The sequence below is a fragment of the Geotrypetes seraphini genome, chromosome 10, assembly GCF_902459505.1.
Source record: "Geotrypetes seraphini chromosome 10, aGeoSer1.1, whole genome shotgun sequence".
Taxonomy (NCBI): Eukaryota; Metazoa; Chordata; class Amphibia; order Gymnophiona; family Dermophiidae; genus Geotrypetes; species Geotrypetes seraphini.
In genome coordinates, this window is record NC_047093.1 from 106,183,328 (window position 1) to 106,207,620 (window position 24,293).

General features: G+C 44.4%; 1 protein-coding gene across 1 annotated transcript in view; it reads right to left on the reverse strand.

Moving 5' to 3' along the window:
- LOC117367913 (discoidin domain-containing receptor 2-like) overlaps positions 1 to 24,293 on the reverse strand; it is a 235,372-nt gene that overhangs the window by 24,506 nt on the left and 186,573 nt on the right. The window contains exons 13-14 of the mRNA XM_033961001.1: positions 21,178 to 21,299; positions 15,076 to 15,273 (exon numbers count right to left, since the gene is read on the reverse strand). Of these exons, the coding sequence (XP_033816892.1) occupies positions 15,076 to 15,273; positions 21,178 to 21,299 (320 nt within the window). The remainder of the gene's footprint in view (positions 1 to 15,075; positions 15,274 to 21,177; positions 21,300 to 24,293) is intronic.

Genomic DNA, 24,293 nt, shown 5'->3' on the forward strand with positions numbered 1-24,293 from the left:
AAATGATGCTGCTGCACCCAAGGGGGGAGGGGGAATAGAAAAGCTGCTGCTGCACTCAAGGGGGGGAAGGAGGGAATAGAAAAGCTGCTGCTGCACCCAAGGGGGGGAGGGGGGAATAGAAAAGCTGCTGCTGCACCCAAGGGGGGGGAATAGAAAAGTTGCTGCTGCTGTTGCACCCAAGGGGGGATGAGGGGGGGAATAGAAAAGCTGCTGCTGTTCCACTCAAGGGGGGAGGGAGAGGGGAAGAGAAAAGCTGGTACAGCACCCAGTTGGTGAGGGGATAAGGGAAGAGAAGTGCTGCTGCTGCACCTAATTGGGGAGGGGATAGGGGAAGAGAAATGCTGCTGCTGCACCCAATTGGGGAGAGAGAGGGGAAAAGGAAGACCAGGGAAAGGAGAGGAGAGGAAAGAGATGCCAAGACCATGGGAGGGTGGGAAAGGAAAGGAGCTACCAGACCATGGAGGGAAGAGAGATGTCAGGGTATATGGGGGGATGGGGAGGAAACAGTTGCCAGACCAGGAGGAAGGAAGGAGAGAAAGGAAGAAGAGATGCCAGATAATGGAGTGGGAGGGGGATATGGAAGGAGAGGAGAGAGATGTGAAGGAGATAGAGATGCCAGACCATGGGGTGGAGTGGGAAGGAAGGAAGGAAAGGAGGGGGACATAGGAAGGCAGTGAGAGGGGGACATAGGAAGGAGGCATTGAGGACACTAAGGATATAGGAAGGGGCACTAAGGACATAGGAAGGAGGCACTGGGGGCACTAAGGACATAGGAAGGAGGCACTGAGGGCACTGAGGACATAGGGAGGGAATAGAAAGGGACAAATGTTGGGTCTGAGTGCAGAAAGAAAGAAATGAAAGAAAGGATGTACAGTCAGAAGGAAACGCAACAAGAGACTCATGAAATCACCAGACAGCAAAGGTAGGAAAAATGATTTTATTTTCAATTTAGTGATCAAAATGTGTCAGTTTTGAGAATTTATATCTGCTGTCTATATTTTGCACTATATTTGTCTATTTTTCTATAGTTACTGAGGTGACATTGCATATTTTAAAGTCATCTGCCTTGACATCTTTGAATCCCCCCCAAATATAAATGATAATTAACATTTTTTCTGTGTATAGTATGCTTTATAGTTTTTTTAAAATTTTATGGTTACCATTATGAATTAATAAGATATTATGTGTACATGAAAAATGAATGGAAAAAATTGGGGCGGAGCTGGGCAGGACTAGGGTGGGATTGGGGGTGTGGCTAGGGTGGGGTTGGGGGCGGTACTGAATATTAATAGATGTCCCGTTTTGATGAAAAAAAATAAATGCTCACGTTACACTAATAATAAATAGGAGACTGACTATGTAGATACTATGTACCAGTGGGAAGAGAGCAAATGACTCCTAAAAACGCTCAGAGAAGTGAAACTCTGAAGGGGAGGTGGATACCTTCCCTTGGGGCAAGAGTTTACCGTCCAGTCATTGCATTTTACTTTACAGAACTTCACTTTCTAGCCACTGGTAAAATTGTGAACAGTTTAAATAATTTATAAAACTGTTTATTTAAACTGTTCACAATTTTACCAGTGGCTAGAAAGTGAAGTTCTGTAAAGTAAAATGCAATGACTGGACGGTAAACTCTTGCCCCAAGGGAAGGTATCCACCTCCCCTTCAGAGTTTCACTTCTCTGAGCGTTTTTAGGAGTCATTTGCTCTCTTCCCACTGGTACATAGTATCTACATAGTCAGTCTCCTATTTATTATTTCATTCAATTTACTGACTAGTATTCACATATGAGTCCCTGTATGTTTTTCTAACCACGTTACACTAATAGCACGTAGAAGAACTCGTATAGAAGTGGTTTTGAGTTCAGAATTGGAAAGGTGAAGGAGGTAATTCAGAACTGGTGGAAAGGAATAAGTGATTGGATCCAGTGAGTGGACATTACACCAGCCAGTGAAGCGACTCCACTTGAAATGATAGCAGCACTATGTAGAACGGTTTCTAGAAGCTTCAATGATGGCTGACACTGGTATGGATAGTGCAAAAGCATTTATTCGCTGGAAGACAGATACCATGCTGTGAGTGCTAATGAGCGTAGATTAGGATGAAGGAGATAAACCTTCATTCTACCTGCATGTGAACTTCTCTGTAGTACTTGGGACTGAGTATTTTGTTTTCTGTGACTCTTTTACAAAAGCAAAGACCCATTCTTTTTCGATTTCCAGTATATCAGCGCCATCTACTGGATTACAAGCATACCCCGAGGAAGGCTTTTTTCAGAAGTTGAAATATGGACCGTGTTGGGGGTCCAGATAAAAAGGACTAAGTACTTTTTATTTGGCTCACATGATTTTATGTATATGTTAAAATGGCTAATGTATTTTTAATAAATGAATTGTTGGTCTAGAGCAGGGGTGCCCACACTTTTTTGACTCGCGAGCTACTTTTAAAATGACCAAGTCAAAATGATCTACCAACAATAAAATAAAAAAAAAACATAACGCACACTGTACACATAGAAAATGTTAATTATCATTCCTATTCCGGGGTTTTTTCAAAGAGGTCAAAGCAGATGACTCTATGCACTGTCACCTCAGTAACAACCATACAAAAATAGACAAATACCTACCCCCCTCCCTTTTTACTAAACCACAATAGCAGTTTTTAATGCAGGGAGCTGCGCTGAATGCCCAGCGCTGCTCTTGACGCTCATAGGCTCCCTGCGCTAAAAACCACTATTGCGGTTTAGTAAAAGGGGACCATATTTTAAAATATAGACAGCAGATATAAATTCAGACACTGGTGATTTCATGAGTCTCTGGTTGCACTTTCTTCTTCTGACTGTGCATCCAGTCTTTCTTCCCTTCTTTCAGCCTGTATGCTTCCTCTCCTCCACACCTCATTCCCTCCCCCAATTTTTTCTTCCTCTCTCCCTGACCTTTCTTTCTTTCTCTCTTCATGCTCCCTTTCTTTTTTTCTGTTTCTCTTCTTTCCTTCTGTCTCCCTGCCTGCCCCCCTTTCTTTCTTTCTCCCTGCCCTTCCCCAAGCCACTGCCACTGCCGCTGCCATCGGGGAACAGGACCCAAACCGCCACCAATGGATATCAGGCCCCAAAGCCGATGCCGACGCAAGCTCTCCCTGCTTCCGGCCGACCAGCATTCCTCTTCCCAACGTCAATTCTGCCGTCGGAGAGGAAGTTCCGCCCAGCCAGGCAGCGATTGGCTGGCCCGAACTTCCTCTCCGACGGCAGAATTGACGTAGGGGAGAGGAAGACTGATCGGCCCGATAGATCGCTAAGGCAAAGTGATCGACTCACTTTGCCTTGGCGAGCTACCGGTCGATCGCGATCGACCTATTGGGCACCCCTGGTCTAGAGGCTACGTGTGCAAAGTCCCTTCCCCACTTCTTGTGTTCAGCAATGTTTGAAACATCTTAAATATGATTGGTTCCCATTCACTGAATTGTAAGAGGAGAGGTAACCATGGTTGGCCACTGAGATGCTATGAGAATCATGATGGCTTGTTCATAGTGAAGTTTGAGTAGAATTTTCCCGACAAGTAGAATTGGAAGGAATGAAAAAAGAAACTTGTCTCGCCAGTTGAGGAGAAAGGCATCTGGCTCCAGAAAATCGGAGTGTAGAGTATGGAGTAAATGACTGGAAATTTGTGGTTGTTGGGGGAAGCAAAGAGGTCTACTTTGGGGGTCCCCCAATTTGAGAATATCTGTCGTAAGAGAGGTGTGTTGAGCAACCACTTGTGAGTTTGAAGGAGATGGCTCAGCTTGTCTGTTAAGATGTTTTGTTTTCCTGCTAGGTAAACTGCTTTGAGGAATATATTGCGAGCAATTGTCCAGTTCCATATCTATGGCTCCTTGTTTGTTCAAGTAGAACATCACGACTTGGTTGTACGAATACAGACTACTTGATTCTGGAGGCGACCTTGGAAGGTACGGAAGGCATTTCATATTGCCCGGAGCCCATCTCTATGGCCTGAATGTGTAGGCCATAGAGATGGGCTCCCCAACCCAGCAAGATAGCATCTGTAGTAATTAGCTTCTGGTGCGGTGAAGACTGGAAATAGAGGTCCCTGAAAAGATTGGGAGGAAGCATCCACCACTGAAGGGATTGACAGAGTTTTCAAGTCACCTCTTTTTGGTTGAAAAAGAGACCCAGTGGCTTGAGTCCACTGGAAGGAGAGAGTCCATTGAGGCACTCAGAGGTGTAAACATGTGGATGCCATGTGACCCAGATGTAATATCTGATGTGCAGTGATGCTTGGCAGAGAAGAAATTTTCTGACAGAGATGGATAAGATTGTTGCTTCTGTGGAGGTAGTAAGTACGAGCTTGGGTCGTGTCTAGAAGAGCTTCTATGAACTCCAAGGTTTGAGTTGGTTGCAGATGTGTTTTCTGATGGTTGACTACAAATCCCAGAAGCTCCAATAGACAAACTGTGGAATCGATGGCATGTTGAACTGGTTGCAATAATGATGCCTTGATTAGCCAGTCATCAAGGTAAAGGAAGACATGAAACCCGCATGGGTGGAGGATTACAGCCACTACCATCAAGCATTTCGAGGACACACTCGGTGCTGATGCCAGACACATGGGTATTTCCTGCGGGCAGGTAAGATGGGAATATACTTGTATGCTTCCTTGAGGTCTAGAGAGAAGAGCCAGTCATTCTTTTTTAATAAAGGTAAGAAGGTTCCCAGAGAGACCATACAAAACTCTTTCACTAAAGATTTGTTGAGAGCACAGAGATCCAGAATTGGATGGAAACATCTGGTCTTTTCTGGTATTAAGAAATACTTGGATAAAGCCCTCTGCCTCTATCCTGCAGGGGAACTTGTTCTATCACATTGAGCAGGAGAAGGGCTGAAGGAGGGTTTTCTGAAGGGAGTTGGAAAAAAAGACTCTTTTGGAGGATGGTTCAGAGATTTTCACAGTAAGTGAAGGCATAAACTTGGTCCACAATCTGGAAAAGAGGAAGATCCCAAGGGCCTGTCTCTCCGTCGTCACCAACCAGTAGGGTACCCTCACTAGTGCCTGCAGAAGACACCAAAAGTTCTTTCCAGCAACTCTCGTGGGTCCTATGGTAGGAATGCTCTACAAAGAAAGATTCCCAGGGGCCTCTATCTGATGTCACCATCGAGCAGGGTGTCCTCAACAGTGCCTGTAGAAAAGAATCGCAGTTCTTTCCTGCAAACTTCTGCCTTCTTTTTCTCTGATTCTGTCCACAACAACTATTAAGCTCTCCCATATAGACACAAAGAAAATGTCAGAAGATAAAGATTACATAGCCTACCTTCAACTGCATTGGTCTCTAAGAGGGAGAAGAGTACAACCCAATATCAAGAGTTTGATACTCTCAGTGGGCAATGTAGTAGGCTGTTGGGCCTTTTTCTGTTTGGGGTGTCAAAGAGGGCCCTGATATTGTTCCTGCAGATGAGAGGAGAATAACCCCTCTTCAGTGGACAGAACTGCCTTTTCAGCAGTCCATTTGAGTACCTTCTGGATAAAGTAAATGGTGTGTCAATGTTGGAAAGGGACTAGGACTAGATGGCCCTTTGGCCTGACTAAGTACAGCAGTAAGAAGAGCCTTAAGTGTTGAACAGTGATCTTTGATAAGATCCACTACTTCCTTTACCTTTTCTCTAAAGAGATATTCTCCCTTGCAGGGCAGTCAATGAGCTTTCCTGCATATCATATCTGAGGTGCAACAGCTGTAGTTGTGAAAGTCTGTGACATTGATATCCATGGCTCTAGCTCTCGATGTCCACTAGTATCCTAAGGCTGTCACAAAAAAGATGATCTGATCAACCTATCTTGTAAGAAACCATGTGAGAAGTGAGCACAGCATTAATCTTTTCTCCTAAGATTATTTAGTAGACACTAAGGAACGGGAACTTGTTCACTTGGCTTTCTTGCGAGGAGGGAATAGGACATTCTCTTTCTGAGAAGAGAAGAGTAGAAGACATATCTTTGGGTAAGTATACATTATTTTGCTCTGAGTTTTGATAGGTTTGCGGAAACAAAGCTCAATTGTAGGTTCCCTTCTAAAGACAGTTTAGATCTTAAAAGAACAAACTTTACTGGTCGCCGTACCTCAAGAAAGACATGGCGGTACTTGAGGGAGTACAAAGAAGAGCAACCAAACTGATAAAGGGAATGGAAAATCTCCCATATACCGACAGATTGAAGCAGTTGGGACTTTTCTCCCTGGAAAAGCGAAGACTTAGAGGAGACATGATAGAAACCTTCAAGATCCTGAAGGGCATAGAAAAAGTAGACAGGGACAGATTTTTCAAATTAAGGGGCACCACAAGCACAAGGGGGCATTGGGAGAAATTGAAAGGGGACAGGTTTAGAACAAACGCTAGGAAGTTCTTTTTCACTCAGAGGGTGGTGGACACATGGAACGCGCTTCCAGAGGCTGTTGTAGACAAGAAAACATTAAATGGTTTCAAAGAAGGTTTGGATAGATTCCTAGAAGAAAAAGGGATTGGGGGGTATAGATAGGTATAGACCATTGCTCAGGCAATGGGCCTGATGGGCCGCCGCGGGAGCGGACCGCTGAGCAGGATGGACCTATGGTCTGCCTCAGCGGAGGCAACTTCTTATGTTCTTACTTAGCTAGTCTCCATAGGATAATAGCCTTTTATAGTTCTATAGTTTTGTAAGCTTGAACTTGCTGATAAGAGATAGTTTCTGGCAGGCAGGCCGGCCATTATTTTTCAGCATTGGGGGGAGGGGGGTTCGGCAGGTGGGCGGTCGGGCAAGGGAGGACTGGCCGATGGCAGGAGGGACCAGGCATCCCTCCTGCCATATTTTTCAGCGCGTTAGAGGGAGCGTCGGGTGGCAGGAAGAAGTGGGCATCCCTCCTGCCATTTATGGGTTGCTGCGTGCTGGGGGGGTGTTTTTATGACAGGTCTGCCTGGTTTGTTTTTTTTAAATTAACTTTTCAGATCATTATACAATCAATAAAACAACAAAGAAAATGGAGATCATTATATATCAGTCAAAGGAAAACTTACTAACAAAAAAAAAAGGAAAATCTATCTAGTTCTCTTCAAGGGAGGAGTCCACTGAGAAACAGTAATCATAACATGATCAAATTTTAGCTGATACCGGGAGTAACATCGCAAAATAAATCTACTGTAGGGGCGTTTAATTTTAGAAAGGGCAACTATGATAAAATGAGGAAAATGGTTCAAAAGAAGCTAAAAGGATCAGTTGCAAAGGTTAGGACAGTAAACCAGGCGTGGATGTTATTTAAAAATATCATCGTGGAAGCCCAGACCAGATGTATTCCACGTATCAGCAAAGGTGGAAAGAAGAGGAAATGAGAGTGGATGTGGTTAAAAGGTGAAGTGAAAGAGGCTATTGGAGCCAAAAAACATCCTTTAAAGAATGAAAAAAGGATCCGAATGATGAAAATAAGAAGAAACACAAGCACTGGCAAGTTAGATGCCAAGCATTGAAAAAGACAGCCAAGAAAGAATATGAAGAGAAACTTGCAAAAGAGGCAAAGACTTATAACAATTTTTTTTAGGTACATCAGAAGCAGAAAACCTGTAAAGGAATCTGTGAAACCGTTGGATGATCAAAGAGCAAAAGGGGCTCTCAGGGAGGATAAGGCCATAGTGGAAAGACTCAATGAATTCTTTGCTTCGGACTTTATGGAAGAAGATGTAAGAGAACTACCTAAACCAGATATGGTTTTCAAGAGTGATGATGTGGAGGAACTGAAAGAAATCTCTGTGAATCTTGAAGATGTACAAAGCCAAATCGACAAGTTAAAAATTGATAAATCAGAAGGACCGGATGATAAATATCCCAGAGTACTAACAGAACTCAAACATGAAATTGCTGACCTGCTGTTAGTGATCTGTAACCTTTCGCTAAAATTGTCTGTAGTAGCTGAAGATTGGAGGGTGGCCAATGTTATGCCAATTTTTAAAAAGGGCTCCAGGGGAGATCCAGGAAATTATAGACCGGTAAGCCTCACTTCAGTGCCAGGCAAAATGGTAGAAACAATTATAAAAAATAAAATTGTGGAAAATGTACACAAACATGATTTAATTAGGTAGAGGTAGCATGGGTTCAGCCGAGGGAAATCTTGCCTCACAAATTTGCTTGACTTCTTTGAAGGTGTGAATAAACATGTGGATAAAGGTGAACCGATTGATATAGTGTATCTAAATTTTCAGAAAGCTTTTGATAAAGTTCCTCATGAGAGGCTCCTGAGAAAATTAAAGTGTCATGGAATAGATGGCAAAGTGCTGTTGTGGATTAGGAATTGGTTATCGGATAGAAAACAAAATGGTCATTTTTCTCAATGGAGGAGAGTAAACAGTGGAGTGCCATAGGGGTCTGTACTAGGACTATTTAACTTTGCAGATGACACTAAGTTGTTCAAAGTTGTTAAAATGCATGCAGACTGTGAAAAATTGCAGGTGGTCCTTAGGAAATTGGAAGACTGGGTGTCCAAATGGCAGATTAAATTTAATGTGGACAAATGCAGTAATGCACATTGGGAAGAATAATCTGAATCACAGTTACTGGATGCTAGGGTCCACCTTGGGGAATAGCGCCCAAAAAAAGATCTGGGTATCATTATAGACAATACAATGAAACCTTCTGCCCAATGTGTGGTGGCGGCCAAAAAAGCAAACAGGATGCTAGGAATTATTAAAAAAGGGATTGTTAACAAGACTAAGAATGTTATAATGCCCCTGTATTGCTCCATGGTGCGACCTCATCTGGAGTACTGCATTCAATTCTGGTCTCCTTATCTCAAGAAAGATATAGTGGTGCTAGAAAAGGTTCAAATAAGAGCAACCAAATGATAAAGGGGATGGAACTCCTCTCATATGAGGAAAGACTGAAACGGTAAGGGCTCTTCAGCTTGGAAAAGAGACGGCTGAAGGGATATATGATTGAAGCCTACAAATTCCTGAGTGGAGTAGAGCAGGTACAAGTGGATCGATTTTTCACTCGGTCAGAAATTACAAAGACAAGGGAACACTCGATAAAGTTACAGGGAAATACTTTTAAAACCAATAGGAGGAAATTATTTTCATTCAGAGAATAATTAAGCTCTGGAATTTGTTGACAGAGGTTGTGGTAATAGCGAATAGCGTAACTGGTTTTAAGAAGGGTTTGGACAATTTCCTGGAGGAAAAGTCCATAGTCTGCTTGCCCTAGATTGGTAGCATGGAATGTTACTACTAAGGACCTGGATTGGCCACTGTGAGAACAGGCTATTGGGCTTGCTGGACCTTTGGTCTAACCCATTAAGGCTACTCTTATGTTCTTAAGATCAAAGTTGTTAAATCGCAAGAGGATTGTGAAAAATTTCAAGAGGACCTTGTGAGACTGGGCGTCAAAACAGCAGATGACATTTAATGTGAGCAAGTGCAAAGTGATGCATGTGGGAAAAAGGAACCTGAACTATAGCTACATTATGTTGGGTTCTGTGTTAGGAGTTACTGCCCAGTAAAAGGATCTAGGTGTCATTGTTGAAGATATGTTGAAACCTTCAGTTCAATGTGTGGTAGCGGCTAAGAAAGTATATAGAATGTTAGGAATTATCCAGAAAGGAATGGAAAAAAAGATGAAAATGTTATAATGACCTTGTATCATTATGGCTGTGTCCCACAAATTTCTCAATCCGCGGCACACTAAACGTAGTGGCTGCAGCTTGAGGCATCCTGAAGTGTGCGGATGTTGCTATGATGATGTCATGCATATGCGTGTCATCATCATGTTGACATCCGCGCATGCTCTTAGGCCCTCCAGACTGGCCCTGAGATGCCAGTGGTGGGTGCCAGCAGGGAAGAGGGCCGGAGAGAAGGAGAGGCACTGGCAATGGCTGATTGCCTACAGGATGTGCCTTTCACCTTGAAAGGCATGTCTTGTAGGCAGTCAACTGGCGCCTCTCCTCCTTCCCAGTGTGCTGCGGCACACCTGAAATTTCAAGAGGATTCTAGTGTGCTGCGGGACACAGTTTACAATATACTGCTCTATGGTACGGCCGCACCTTGAATGCTGTGTGCAATTCTGATCGCCATATCTCAAAAAGATACAGTGGAATGAGAAAAGGTACAGAGAAGGGCGACAAAAATCATATAAGGAATGGGATGACTTCCCTATGAGGAAAGGCTAAAGCAGCTAGGGCCCTTCAACTTGGAGAAGAGACGGCTCCAGGCTGATATGATAGAGATCTATAAAATAATGAGTGTAGAAAGGGTAGATGTTAATTGCTTGTTCACTCTTTCTAAAAATATTAGGACTAGGAGACATGTGATGAAGCTAAGTAGTAGATTTAAACCAAATTGGAGAAAATATTTCTTCACACAACATGTGATTAAACTCTGGAATTTGTTGCTGGAGAATGTGCTGAAATCAGTTAGCTTAGTGGGGTTTAAAAAAGGTTAGGATAATTTCTTAAAAGAGAAATCCATAGGCCATCATTGAGATGGCTTAGGGAAATCCACTGCTTATTCCTAAGATAAGCAGCATAAAATCTGTTTTAGTACTTGGAATCTAGCTAGGTACTTGGAAGCTGGGTTGGCCACTATTGGAAATAGGATACTTGTCTTGATGGACCTTCAATCTTTCTCAGTATGGCAATTCTTGCGTTCTTATGTTCATAGGAGCTGGTCTCTGGAGCAGCTCCAAAATCTGCTTCTGGAGCTTCAGTCTGCGTGGCTCTGGAAAAAACACTTGGCCCAAGGCAGTGTTGAACAAAACTCCCAGGTACTCCAGGCACCGAGTCGGTTGCAGCTACTCTTCTTGAAGAGGAATGTGTGGTGCAGTGGTTGAAGCTACAGCCTCAGCACCCTGGGGTTGTGGGTTCAAACCCCGCACTGCTCCTTGTGACCCTGGGCAAGTCACTTAATCCTCCATAGCCCCAGGTACGTTAGATAGATTGTGAGCCCACTGGGACAGATAGGGAAAATGATTGAGTACCTGATTGTAAAACCGCTTAGATAACCTTGATAGGCGGTATATAAAATCCTAATAAAAACTTGAAACTTGAAAACTATTCAGCTCAAGTTCTGGAAGGGTTGTATCACTCTCAAAACCTTCCTCCTTTGACAGGGCTCTGCTGAGCTAATCATCCAAATATGTCTCAGCTTTGTGGAGATGCGCTGCTACCACTACCATCACCTTGGTAAAAGTGTGAGGTGCTATGGCCAGACTGAAGGGGATTGTGCAGAACTAAAAATGCTGCTCCAACACATGAAATCGCAAGTACCTTCAGAGCGGCTGGTAACATGGGATTGTGAAGATAAGCCTCCATCAGATCGAGGGAGGCAAGAAATTCCCCTGGAGCCACAGCCACTATGACTGACTAAATGGTTTCCATGCGGAAGTGCAGTATCTTCAGAGCTGTGTTGGCCAACATGAGGTCTACAATCGGTCTGCAGTTGTTGGAACCTTTCTTTGGCATGATAAAAAGTATATGGAGTATCTGCCCGAGCTCAAGTCTGCGTCTGGGACTGGTTCATAAGAACATAAGAATAGATTTACTGGGTCAGAACAATGGTCCATCTAGCCCAGTATCCTGTCTTCGTGGAGGCTAATCCAAGTCACAAGTACCTGGCAAAAACCCAAATAGTAGTAGCATTCCATGCTACCGTCTCATGCCTGTCTCAACAGCAGACTATGGATTTTTCCTTCAGGAATTTGTCCAAATCTTTTTTAAAACCAGCTGAACTTTGAGGGCTCTCTCTGGCCAGAGACGTCACAAAGTGGTCTGGCAGGGGGGCACAGAATGAACTTGATTTTGTACCCTTTTCGGACTACATCTAGAACCCAGTGGTCTGCGTCAATCTGAGACCAGATCAACCAAAAGGCCGACAGCCTGCCCCCTATCTGAGGGAGCTCTTCCTCTGGCCTGGTGTCATTATGCTTTCTTAGTGGCTGATGAGGGACAACAGCCTGGGGCATGCTGCCTCCTGCCCCTGCTGAATCTCTGACACGATCCCTAAAAGGGTCTTTGTGTAATTCGGCCACTTGAATATAAACAAAATCTTCCGGAGCCTCGAAAATTGCTCTGACTTAAGAACATAAGAAGTTGCCTCCACTGGGTCAGACCAGAGGTCCATCGCGCCCAGCGGTCCGCTCCCGCGGCGGCCCATCAGGCCTATGACCTGTGAAGTGGTCCCTGACTATTCCTATAACCTACCTCTACTTCTATCTGTAACCCTCAATCCCCTTATCCTTTAGGAACCTATCTAAACCTTCTTTGAACTGAGCTGATCATGGTCTGTTGTCCAGTAAGGACTTGGAGCAACGATCTGTCACACTGGCCATTAGGTCATCTAAGCCCTTACCAAAGAGCATCTGCCCCTGAAAAGGAAGCTTGCTTAGAGTATCTTTAGAGGTAGTAATTCTTGTCCACTGTCTGATCCAGAGCATCTGTCGAGCAGAGATTGCATAGGCAGAGACCTTGCTCATAACTCTAACTCTGATGAGATCATATAGAGCAGGGGTGGGCCAAAAGGTCAATCATGGAGCTGATAAACTCGTGTTGCCTTCACGTTCTACCTGTTCCCGACGCCATAAACAGGATGCAGAAGTGCCGGGCCCACCAGCCTTCCTCCCTCCCCCGATGTCAATTCTGATGTCGGAGAGGAAGTTCCAGTCCAGCCAATCGCTGCCTTACTGGCCCCAAACTTCCTCTCTGACGTCAAAATTAACATCCGGGGAGAGAAGGCTGGTGGGCCCAGAGATTCTGCGTCCTGTTTATGGCGTCGGGAAGCAGGGAGAGCTCAGAACTAGGCGGCAGTGGCTTGGGGGAGGGCATGGAGAAAGAAAGACAGGGGGCAGGCTGGGAGACAGAAAAAGAGGGGGGCAGGGAGACAAAGAAAGGGGGCATGGAGAGAGAAAGAAAGGGAAGCAGGGAGACAGAAAGACAGAAGGGGGCAGGGAGAAAGAAAGAAAGGGGAGGGGGTGGCGGGAGAGAGGAAGAAAAAGTTAGGGGAGGGAATGAGGCCTTGAGGAGAGGAAGCATACCGGAGGCTGAAAGAAGGGAAAAAATATTGGATGCACAGTTAGAAGAAGAAAGTGCAACCAGAGACTTATGAAATCACCAGACAACAAAGGTAGGAAAAATTATTTTATTTTCAATTTAGTGATCAAAATGTGTCCGTTTTGAGAATTTATATCTGCTGTCTATATTTTGCACTATGACCCCCTTTTACTAAGCCTCAATAGCGTTTTTTAGCGCAGGGAGCCTATGAGCATCAAGATAAAAGTGGCATGGACTCGCATCTGCTATCCTTCCAGTCTGTGACAGACTGAACCTCTTGGTCCAAGCCTGAGTCCTCATCTGGCTGGGGCACCTGATGCGTGGGAAAACCCCTGCGCCTCCCCCACTGGTTTGCTGCTAACAGCTGCTGAAAATCATCAGCAGTTTAAATAAGCATTCCACATAAGGCTCATAAAATCCTGTGTGAAGCCTTATACTGGGGGTCTCTCCATCCCTGGCAGGGACTCCCTGCCAACCCTCCTGGGTTGCACGGCCTCCACGTGACTGTGCTTGGCCAATACAGATTCGGAGGGTCTTGGAAGGGGTCTCTTCCACTGGTGATGCAGCTCCTGTGGATTCCCCGTCCTGGAGGATTCAGAGGAGACTGCACCTGTCCCTCCTCACATGCTCTGTCGCATGCAGGACATAGATGCACCTTGGCCGACCATCCAGTGCAAAGCTGGCATGATATAAGGGTAAAAGGTTCCTGAGGAGTCTACCCCAGTCAATCTTAGGCAAAAATTGAGGGGTTCTGAGGCAGATGGAAGCAAAAGAAAATAAGATTGTTTAAAATCCAAGATGGCCACAGTCAGAAAAATTTCACCCAAAAAGGCCCATGGAGACCTCCCTGAAAGAAACAAATTACAGGGAAAGGGGTTTTGGAGGTGGGGGACCTGGGCTTTGGGATCAAAAATCCTCAAATCTAAATTTTAAAGAATCCCCGATTTTCCTCATAGACTTTAATAGCCTTACTCACTGTGCCATGTGAAACCTGTCTGCTTCAGCATAGGATTTCAGCTGGAATCGAAGAGAGAAGAAATCTGCCTCACGATTCATTGGACGAACCTGGTCTGCTGGCTGCCAGTTGGACTGAGGTCGAACTGAACCTCAACCCCCTGAAAACTGCACCACAAAAGGAGGAGGATGACACCGCTGCCCACTGTTAGTCCCGGCTGAGCAGGGAAAGAGCCCATACAGCCTGCGCTCAAGCTCTTGACTTAATTAGGGCTGTGAGCAGCTATACAGGGGATGGCCCCTGAGCTCTGGAAAAAAAATTCCAGCAGGCTGATTAGACTGCTCGAAGGCTGATCCTGCTACCAGCAGACTTCCGCTGTGTGAGTCTGAGTCTTCTTTCAGGCAGAGGTCCCACCAAGAGGGAACCTCCTGGTACTGAGCCTCCAAAGATCACTGAGCAAATACACCCGAAAATAATAAAATGGAAGAACAGATCAAAACCAATTCTGAGCAACTTGCTTGCAGAAAACAAACTGAGGGGCTAGGAGCAGCTTCCTGGGAAGGAGGAGGGGTTGCATAACTATTGAGTTTTCTGCAAGCAACTTGCTGGTTGGGATACAAGACCCTAGGACTACTAGACACATTGCACTAGAATGGAAAATTAGTATTCATATTTTAGGATCAATGGACTTAGATCTATAATTACTTTTTTCAAGGGTTAACTAGCTTGTAGCAAAAAGTGTCATCTATGCCTATGTGGGTTTTTTTCAGTTATATTTATAAAATAAGCAATATAAGTTAACATGGGGGACATAGTTTTCAAAATATTAACATCTTTAATCAAAAATAAGAAACCTTCCTTTAAAAATGGGATAACAGGCTTGGCTTCTTATACTGTCCCTCCTTCCAGCAGGATTAACAGCTGGTTGCATTTTTTATGCAGACTGGTTTGACACCATGGTAGCTTGGGGAAATCAGAACTACATCTCCATGTATACAATAGACTTAACAAAAGGAACTAGTAGATCCCACTTCTCAATCTATAAGTAGTTTAGCAAATGCAGATGGTATGCCTGAACTCACCTCACAGATGGGATGTTGTTAGCAAGTGTGAATTGGCTGTGCATCTCACGCTGTGACAGAAACTGGTTGAGATCCCCATTCTCCATGTATTCAGTGATCATGCAGAGGGGATCATCTAGGATGCACACCCCCAGAAGCCGGATGATATTTGGATCAGCAAGGCGGGACATGATTTTTATTTCCTTCAAGAAATCATTTCTAGAAAATGGAAACAAAATAAGGATTAAGAAAATACAACTCTGGTCTTAACATTCCTCTCCAACATGTCTCATCCCAAAGCACATACAGTAAAACCATGGATTGCAAGTAACTTGGTTTGCAAGTGTTTTGCAAGACAAGCAAAACATTTGATTAAATTTTAACTTGACATACAAGCAATGTCTTGCAATACACAAGCATATACAGTATACACACATCACAATTGAGCCGATGGTTCTCTCTCTGACGCTGTGGGAGTGTAGTGACTGTTCTAAATGAGCGAGGTCTTGCAATACAAGTACATATAGTATTTTGTATTAAAGTTTTTCGGTTGTGGAACAAATCATCCGAGTTTCCATTATTTCCTGTGGGGAAATTCGCTTTGATATACAAGTGCTTTGGATTACAAACATGCTTCTGGAATGAATTATGCTCCTAAACCAAGGTTTTACTGTACCTCTTTAACAGTGAATATCTGCTAAATCTGCCTATCCTACTAGAGAAGACAAATGCTGTTTGGCTGCTTTTCTTGTTTACTCTTACTTTTATTAACCTAGAGGGCTCTTTTTACTAAAGTGCAGTAAGTAACTATATCTACTACATCCCAATTGTAAAATGTTACGGAGCATTAAAAGCAAAGCCTGTGTGTTACATGCAAAGAGCGTGTCCAGAATCTTCTCTGCATTTAGGCCCTGATTCTCAAAAAGTGCGTCCCGATTTTAGGCAGCTGTAGGCGTCTTACAGCTGTCTAATCAGCCAATCGGGATGCACGTTTTAAAAAAAAAAAATGCTCCCCAGGCAGGCCTGAAGGCACCTCCGGGAGCCTAGGGAGACCCGCAAGACGCCTAAGCTCGCCTAAGGGCCTTAGGCGAACCTAGGTGGCCCTACGCGTCTCCCTAGTAAAGGAAGAAACCTTAAAAATGTAGGCCAGCAAAATGCTGGTCTACATTGTAAGTAGACGCAGCTGCTATACTTATCGCGGCAAGGGATCTCTCTGCCGCTATAAGTATAGCGGGCCGCGGCCTGTCCGATCGGATGCCCCCCCCCCGACATTACCGATCTCCCTCCCACCCCGACACTACCGATGCTGGCAGGAGAGTGCCCAATCCCTCCTGCCCGAAGACAGCGCACCCCCCTCCTGCCCGAAGACGGCGCACCCCCCCCTCCTGCCCGAAGACTGCACACCACCCCCCGGCGCTAACAACCCCCAAACTAACCTGTTCTTCGGGCCAGACGGTTCTTTCCCGTCTAGCCGGTAAGCCCGCCTCGTCGAAATGAGGCGGGCTCGCCCCTTCCCGGCCCATCCCGCCGAAGCCTAAGGCCTGAATGGTCCAGGCTCTAGAAGCCTGGACCATTCAGGCCTTAGGCATAGCGGGTCCGCCCATCCCCACTTGGCCAATCAGACCTTAGACTTAGTGGGGATGGGCGGACCCGCTATGCCTAAGGCCTGATTGGTCCAGGCTTCTAGAGCCTGGGCCAATCAGGCCTTAGGCTTCGGCGGGATGGGCCAGGAAGGGGCGAGCCCGCCTCATTTCGACGAGGCGGGCTTACCGGCTAGACGGGAGAGAACCGTCTGGCCCGAAGAACAGGTTAGTTTGGGGGTTGTTAGCGCCGGGGGGTGGTGTGCAGTCTTCGGGCAGGAGGGGGGGGGGGATGTGCCGTCTTCGGGCAGGAGGGGGGGTGCCGTCTTCGGGCAGGAGGGATTGGACACTCTCCTGCCAGCATCAGTAGTGTCGGGGTGGGAGGGAGATCGGTAATGCTGGGGGGGGGGCGGTTGTTAGTGTCGGGGGGGGGGGCGGTCGGTCGGTAGTGTCGGGGGGGGGCATCCGATCGGACAGGCCGCGGCCCGCTATACTTATAGCGGCAGAGAGATCCCTTGCCGCGATAAGTGTAGCGGGCCGTGTCTAATCTAACCCGATTCTCTAACCCGCGTCTGTAACATGGACGCCGGTTACAGAATCGGGGTTTAGTTTAGGCCGATTCTGAATAGGACGCCTCTCCCGGGCGTCCTATACAGAATCAGGGCCGAGCGCCTTCAATATAGGCGGCCTGCCTGGGGAGCATTTTTTTTTTAAAAAAACGTGCATCCCGATTGGCTGATTAGACAGCTGTAGGACGCCTACAGCTGCCTAAAATCGGGACGCACTTTTAGAGAATCTGGGCCTTAGTGCACAGGCTTTACACTTACCGCACAAGCACTGTGATATATGAACCTTTAGATAAGTTAAGCGGATATCTGCCAGTGCATGTTAACACAGTCCTCAGTTCTGCCCGAACTGTCCAAAAATAAAATAGATGAAACCATACTAGTGACAGTTCACTCTCTCACAACTCTCTCCCACCTATCAAAAAACTCTTCCTTCTCCCCCATTGCAAGCACCGACTTCTAATCACTCTGCCCCCCAGGACCACAAACACAACCTCAATATTAACATTCTCATTATCAGACCCTCCTTCAGGAGTAACTCATGAGGGGCCGCTGAATAAGGGCTATACACTTAGACCAGCAATTCTCTACTTTTTTTGTTCCGTACTTTCCTGATGGAACAAAAAAAAGTGGAAAATCACTGGACCAAGCATATAGCTCTCGATGGAAACTGCCCCAACTTTGTTGGTTGGGCTGAGAACTTTTCAGCGGCCCCTCATATAGTATCTAGACCAGTGGTTCTTAACCTGGGTTCGACCGAACTCCAGGGGTTCGGTGAGTCAGTCTCGCGGGTTCGGCGGAGGTCAAAACACACCTCCGACTCATATAGCGCTTCGGTCACATTCAATCATCTATCAGTTATTCAGTGATTTTGATCAAGACTGATCGTGTACTCAGTTTCTTGATCTATCAATCTGTAACTAACGCCTTATATACATCAATCAATTCCTGATCAAAATTTGTGATTTAACTGATAGATGATTGAACGTGACCGAAGCGCTTATGATTCGTGATGATACGCCCCGCTTGTCCATAATTGGCTGCAGGTGATCACGCAACATCACTTGGCCTATCTGTGCTGCAGGAGATTTGATGCGCACAGTAGTCGAATTGTAACTGTTGTGATGGTACGTCGTGTGATACCTATCTTAATATTTTAATCCCTTACTAACTATGTCGAGCAAAATACGAAAGTGGTCGGACGAATATGTACAATATGGATTCACATGTATAACGGAACGTGATGGGAGTCAGCATCCTAATTGCATGATTTGCAATGCCAAGTTGAGTAATTCTAGTCTAGCACCGGCAAAACTAAGGGAATAAAGAAGGGTTCGGTGAACACGCATATGAAACTGGTGGGGTTCAGTACCTCCAACAAGGTTAAGAATCACTGATCTAGACATTTTGGGCCCAATATTCAACCAAGATATTCAATACTGGGGCTTATGCAGCTTCCATCAGGTATCAACAGTTACCTGAAAGTTAACCAGGCACTAACCGATATCATTGGTCAACAAGCATTTTGCTACTGGAGTTCTGCACCTGTACCTTAAGTTATGTGCTTAAGTTTGTGTTTATATTATTTTCGTCAATATCGATATCGTGAAGTGTCAGTATTTTACTGTTTCTGTAGCACAATATTGCATCGATACTAAAAGAGAATTTTTATATTTTGTTTGTTTTTGTCTAAGATATTATAATTATGAACAGACGAGGTTGTGTTAACCATCCTGATAATTTCTGTTATGTCTGTGGACAATTTACTGCACAAGATCAGCTAAAGAATATTGCCCAGCAGACTTTAAAGTGCATAGAAGCATTATTTTGGCTGTAAAGTTGGCGACCAAGATAAAGCGTGGGCACCTCATGTGTGCTGCACTGTCTGCTATTCCGGATTAACACATTGGCTGAATGGGAAACAGAAGAAGATGCCTTTCACTGTATCCGTGGTGTGGCATGAACCAACAAATCATCACTCAAACTGTTATTCACAAAGAGGAATAAATAAAAAATTGTGTATCCTGATTGCCTGTTAGCAATTAAATCCGTTCCTCATGACTCGGAGAATCATAAGAACATAAGCAATGTCTCCGCTGGGTCAGACCCAAGGTCCATCGTGCCCAGCAGCCCGCTCACGCGGCGGCCCAACAGGTCCAAGACCTGTGTAGTAATCCTCTATCTATATACCCTTCTATCCCCTTTTTCAGCAGGAAATTGTCCAATCCTTTCTTAAACCCCAGTACCTTACTCTGCCCTATTACGCCCTCTGGAAGCAGAGACTTTTTCTTGGACATCAATTTAAAGATTTTGGACAAATATCTTTAGCTGAAACCCAGGTTTCCACTATGCAAAAGCTTTCTACTTCAGCTGTTAAAGATTCTTATAATCTACATTTTAAAACTGAGATATTAGAAAATACAGTTAGAGCTAGGAAGTTGTGTTTGGTAAATTTTCCTTGTACTTACTTACTATCACCTGAAATCTTACTGAGAAAATATCTCAAGGAGATTTTGGGTTTGCAAAATACTGAATTAATGTCCTTTTCAAATTGTTACTATATTCCACCAAGAAAGATTTCCTTGGAGCATAGGGTGGACCAGTTTTGACCTTACAAGATTTTTAGAAGATTCTCAAGATACAATCCAAACTAAGTCCACTCTCTTGATCGTATGCTCTAATGAAAGTGATAAGGCTCTTATAATGAAAACTTGTTTAAAAAATAAATATACTATATTTTGTGGAGCAAAAGTATTGATTTTTCCTGATGTGGTTAAAGGTGGAATGAATTTTTGGCTTTGAAATCTAGGGTTTTAGCTCTAGGTGCTACTTTTTTCTTGACGTTCCCATGTAAATGTTTGTTGACATTTCAAGATAAAACAATTTGTAGTTTGGGATCCACTAGAATTAGAACAATTTCTTAAAGTAAATGAAAGTTCAAAAGTTAACTGATTTGGATTAGGAGTTTAAATGATTTTAAGCAAGATAATGTTGGATTTTTTGGTTAGATCCTGAATTATTTGAGTTGTTTTCCTGTTTTTTGTGATGTCACTCTCTCTTGATTTGGATTTGATGGAATTCCATATTATATGGAATATTTGAAATTTATTTATTAATTTTCCTTTTTTATTTCCATGTCTTGTACTATATTAATGATACGTGGAGTCTTTCACACAATCTAGTACTATAGTATTGCTGAAACAATACAATTTTCAGTACCTTCCTAAAAGGTGAATAAAAAGAATTTGCTAAACACAGAATTCCCCAGGTCCCATGCTTACTGTCAGGTAATGGCAGTCAGCATAGGACCTGTTAGTTAGTGAGCATTAATATGCTCCGTCTCAGTTTTCTTCCTTCCTGTTAGACTGGAAACTCATGAGGAGTACTGGGATCTGTGAATGCACACTGTTTCCTGTGCCTACTGTTGTCTTCACCATTGCTGCTGTCTTGCTTTGGATAAGTGGGAGAAGGAGATCTTGAGGTTTGTTATTTTGTTTTCAGCATCTAGGGTCATGTGATCTTTAAGTATAGAAATAGGGTCATATTTGATAAACACTGCCATACATAGATGGGCATCACACTTGCATGTGGCTCTAATGAAAATCTGCTCTGCAGCCATCTATGCTGCACCTCTGATTTGCTCAGTTTCACTTTGGCAGGAATGGAAAATTAATACAAAATAATAGAAACAAATATGAATCAGAAGGGAAAATAAAAGCAGTGATTTCTTCTATCTGGCAGCCAAATTATCTGAAAAGGAATTTTATAGCTTTAAATATAGGGAAGCAGCCTCAGACCAAAACTGCAGGCTTGAAGCAACATGATGGATAACCCAATGTTATCTGTTTATTCTCTCTGATAGTCTCCTCCCTAAGGTGTGGAGCTCCACTTTATCTGATAACCAACTTTATCATCTCTTTGCATAGTCCCATTCTAATATCCTTGCAAATTGCATGGGTTAGGTCTGCTCTGCTTACCTGGCAGCTTTTGTGACATTGGATCTGAGCATTTTCACTGCCACAAGAGCTGGTGGGCCACTGACATCACTGGAAGGAAGTTCCAGAAACAGTTGTAGACCTTCAGCTTCACACAGATGTACCTGCACAGAATAGAAGAACACCAGGCCTAGTGACACCAGAAGTAGTTGAAGTAGATCAGAAGGATAAAACAATTCTTAAAACTACAGGCACTGCAAATAGACTGAAGTGAAGTCCTCGAGTTGTCAATTAGTGCACAGAATCAGCATTATATTAACACCAAGGACCACTGCATTGACAATGCAAACAATCTGTTAGCAAACAGAGCGATGAAGTTTGCACACTGTACCAACAATGATAAGATACCGATGTATCAACGCAGCATACATGACTTTTAAAATTGAAGCAGTACCAACTGATCAAATATAAACCATAACAACACATTCATTAAAGGAGCACATATAGCAATTGCACACTGACAAAGCACAAATTCCCCACTGTATCTTAGCCCTGTACCCATTTACACACCTCGTGTGTCTACGCCCTATTGTGAATTCCCATATCCATTCGCTTTTACAGTGCAACCCGATACAGTAGGATATTTCTACATCCATCTGTTTCTCAGATTTGTTCAAAGAGCCAGCTGCAGGGATGCAATGGACAGTGCTCAGGAATATGTTTACAATGGGTGATACTCGGGTGATTGCTAAGTGGCAGAATATCTGTTTTTTCATATGTTATCTACCTTAAACCTAAGTGTCCCATAGACAAGGAGATCTCTCCTCTAAGTCAGGCAATGAGCATTATGATGCTTTTCCAAAAGTACAAAAATCAGGCGAAACTCAATGAAATTACATGGGAATACTTTTAAAACAAATAGGAGGAAATATTTTTTACTCAAAATATATTTAAGCTCTGGAACTCATTGCCAAAAGAGGTGGTTATAGTGGTTAGCAATAGCATAGCTAGTTTTAAGAAAAGTTTGGACAAGTTCCTGGAGGAAACGCCAGTGGTCTACTATTAAAAAGACATGGGGGAAGTCATTGCTTGTCCTGGATTGATAGCATGAAATGTTGCTACTATTTGGGTTTTTGCCAGGTACTATGACCTGGACTGGCCACTGTTGGAAACAGGAGACTAGGCTAGATGAACCATTGGTCTAACCCAGTATGGCTGTTCTTATGCCTTTATGTTTGTACTATGGGCTAGATTCAATCGCTGTTGGTCGATTCTCTGGCTGACTCCTCCAACAGTGATTGATTCACTATCAAGTTTACATGCAAATCATTTGCATGGAGGTGTAAATCATTTGCATGCACATGCGACCGATTCAATCGCTCAGTAAGCGATTGAAACATGCGCATAGCCTTAACAGCAGTGACAGGGAAAGCAGCCTCCTATTACTGCTGTTAGGAAGTGCACCCCCTCCCCCATGCAATGCCATGTCCCCCCTGTGCCGACCCCCCCCCCGAACCAAAAACAATATGGCAGGAGGGATGTCCACTTCCTCCTGTGACCAGATGCTGATGCTCCTGCTCCCCCCACCCGCCTGTGAGCCAAGAAAAAATGGCAGGAGGCATACCCACTCCCTCCTGCCACCAGACGCTTCCCCCCTGAACTTAAATATGCCAAGAGAGATGCCCATTCCCTCCTGCCAGCAGAGGCCAACCTCCATCAGCCCCCCGCCTCCCTGGTACCTTTAGATGGGAGTAGAAGGGAGGGCTCAGTCAGTCCTTCCCGCTCCTCTGCTGGCCGCCATCTGTAATTCAGGCTTTAGGCCCCTTCCCGGTGCATCATCTGATGAATGGGGAGGGGCCTAAGGCCCTGATTGGCTCAGATGCCTCAAGCCCCTCCGCATCTGAGCCAATCAGGCACTCCCTTAGGTTCCCTCTGCATTCCCCTTGTATCCAGGGATGATGCACCGGGGAGGGGCTTAAGGCTTGCATTGCATATGGGGGCTGGTGGAGGAGCAGGAGGACTGACTGAGCACCTCTCCTGCTCCCAACTAAAGGTACCAGGGAGGAGGGGGTTTGAGGGAGGGGAAGCCGATGGAGGGTGGCCTCCGCTGGCAGGAGGGAGTGGGCATCCCTCCTGCCATTTTTTTCGGTTCAGGGAGGGAGGAGGTACTTTGTCGGAGGGAGGGTGTGCTTTGTTGGGGGGGGGGGGCTGTTGGAAGACTTTTTCATTTTTTGGGGGGAGGGGCAGATATTTTGCCTGTGTATACAAGCAAAATATCTGTGCCATTGCAAAAAAAATGAAAAGAAACATAATTATCGACAAGTCTACAGCAATCAGGTTTTAGGATCTGTAAAACCTGATGCTAAATAGCCATGCAATGTAAGTGAATCAATGTAAGTGAATCAATCACTTGGCTATTTTGCATGGGGTTTTACTAATATGCATGGCTGGTTCGGAAAATGGGCGATCGAGAGGAAAAAGATTTTGTGAATTGGGTCGGTTAGCAGCGATTGTTGCTAAACCTGTGAAAACAGGTTTAGCGACAATCGCTTATTATCAGCATTTAACAAGCTCACCTCTGTTTGTGCTGTTTGAGCCCCCAAGATCATCAGACCCCTAGACTTTCTACAATGAGCAAGAAATTAAACATATTTGCGTACAATGGAGATTACCCATGCCAAAATATCTCAAGCATGCTCGCTATGGGCATTCTTGACAACCCTATCAGCTAGGGTTCCCTGAAACCAAAACTGGAAACTACCTGTCCATGCATGCAAACAAACAGGATTGCCAACCACTCAAAAATTTATGGGTTACCCTAAAATATCTGATAATAAATTTTCTTTAGTCATCAGCATGAGTGAAAGCAGAAGCTGGCCGTGGTGCATTCTTTGCCAAAAGAGCAGCAACAGGTTTCAGACTTTTCCATGCACTAACTCTGATCTAGAGACGAGACCCATTCTCCCTACAAACTGGGCTGTAAATTATCTACTAAACTTTTAGTAAAAATATTTTTATCACTAAAAATCTGTCATACTGTCATCTTATTTTTTAGGGGTTGGCAATCCTGCTAACAGCATCTTGTGTTCTCTAGTGATCAAACTCCAGACGAGGGGTAAAGGAGAAAGAAGAGGAAGTATCAGTCACTTACTGGAATC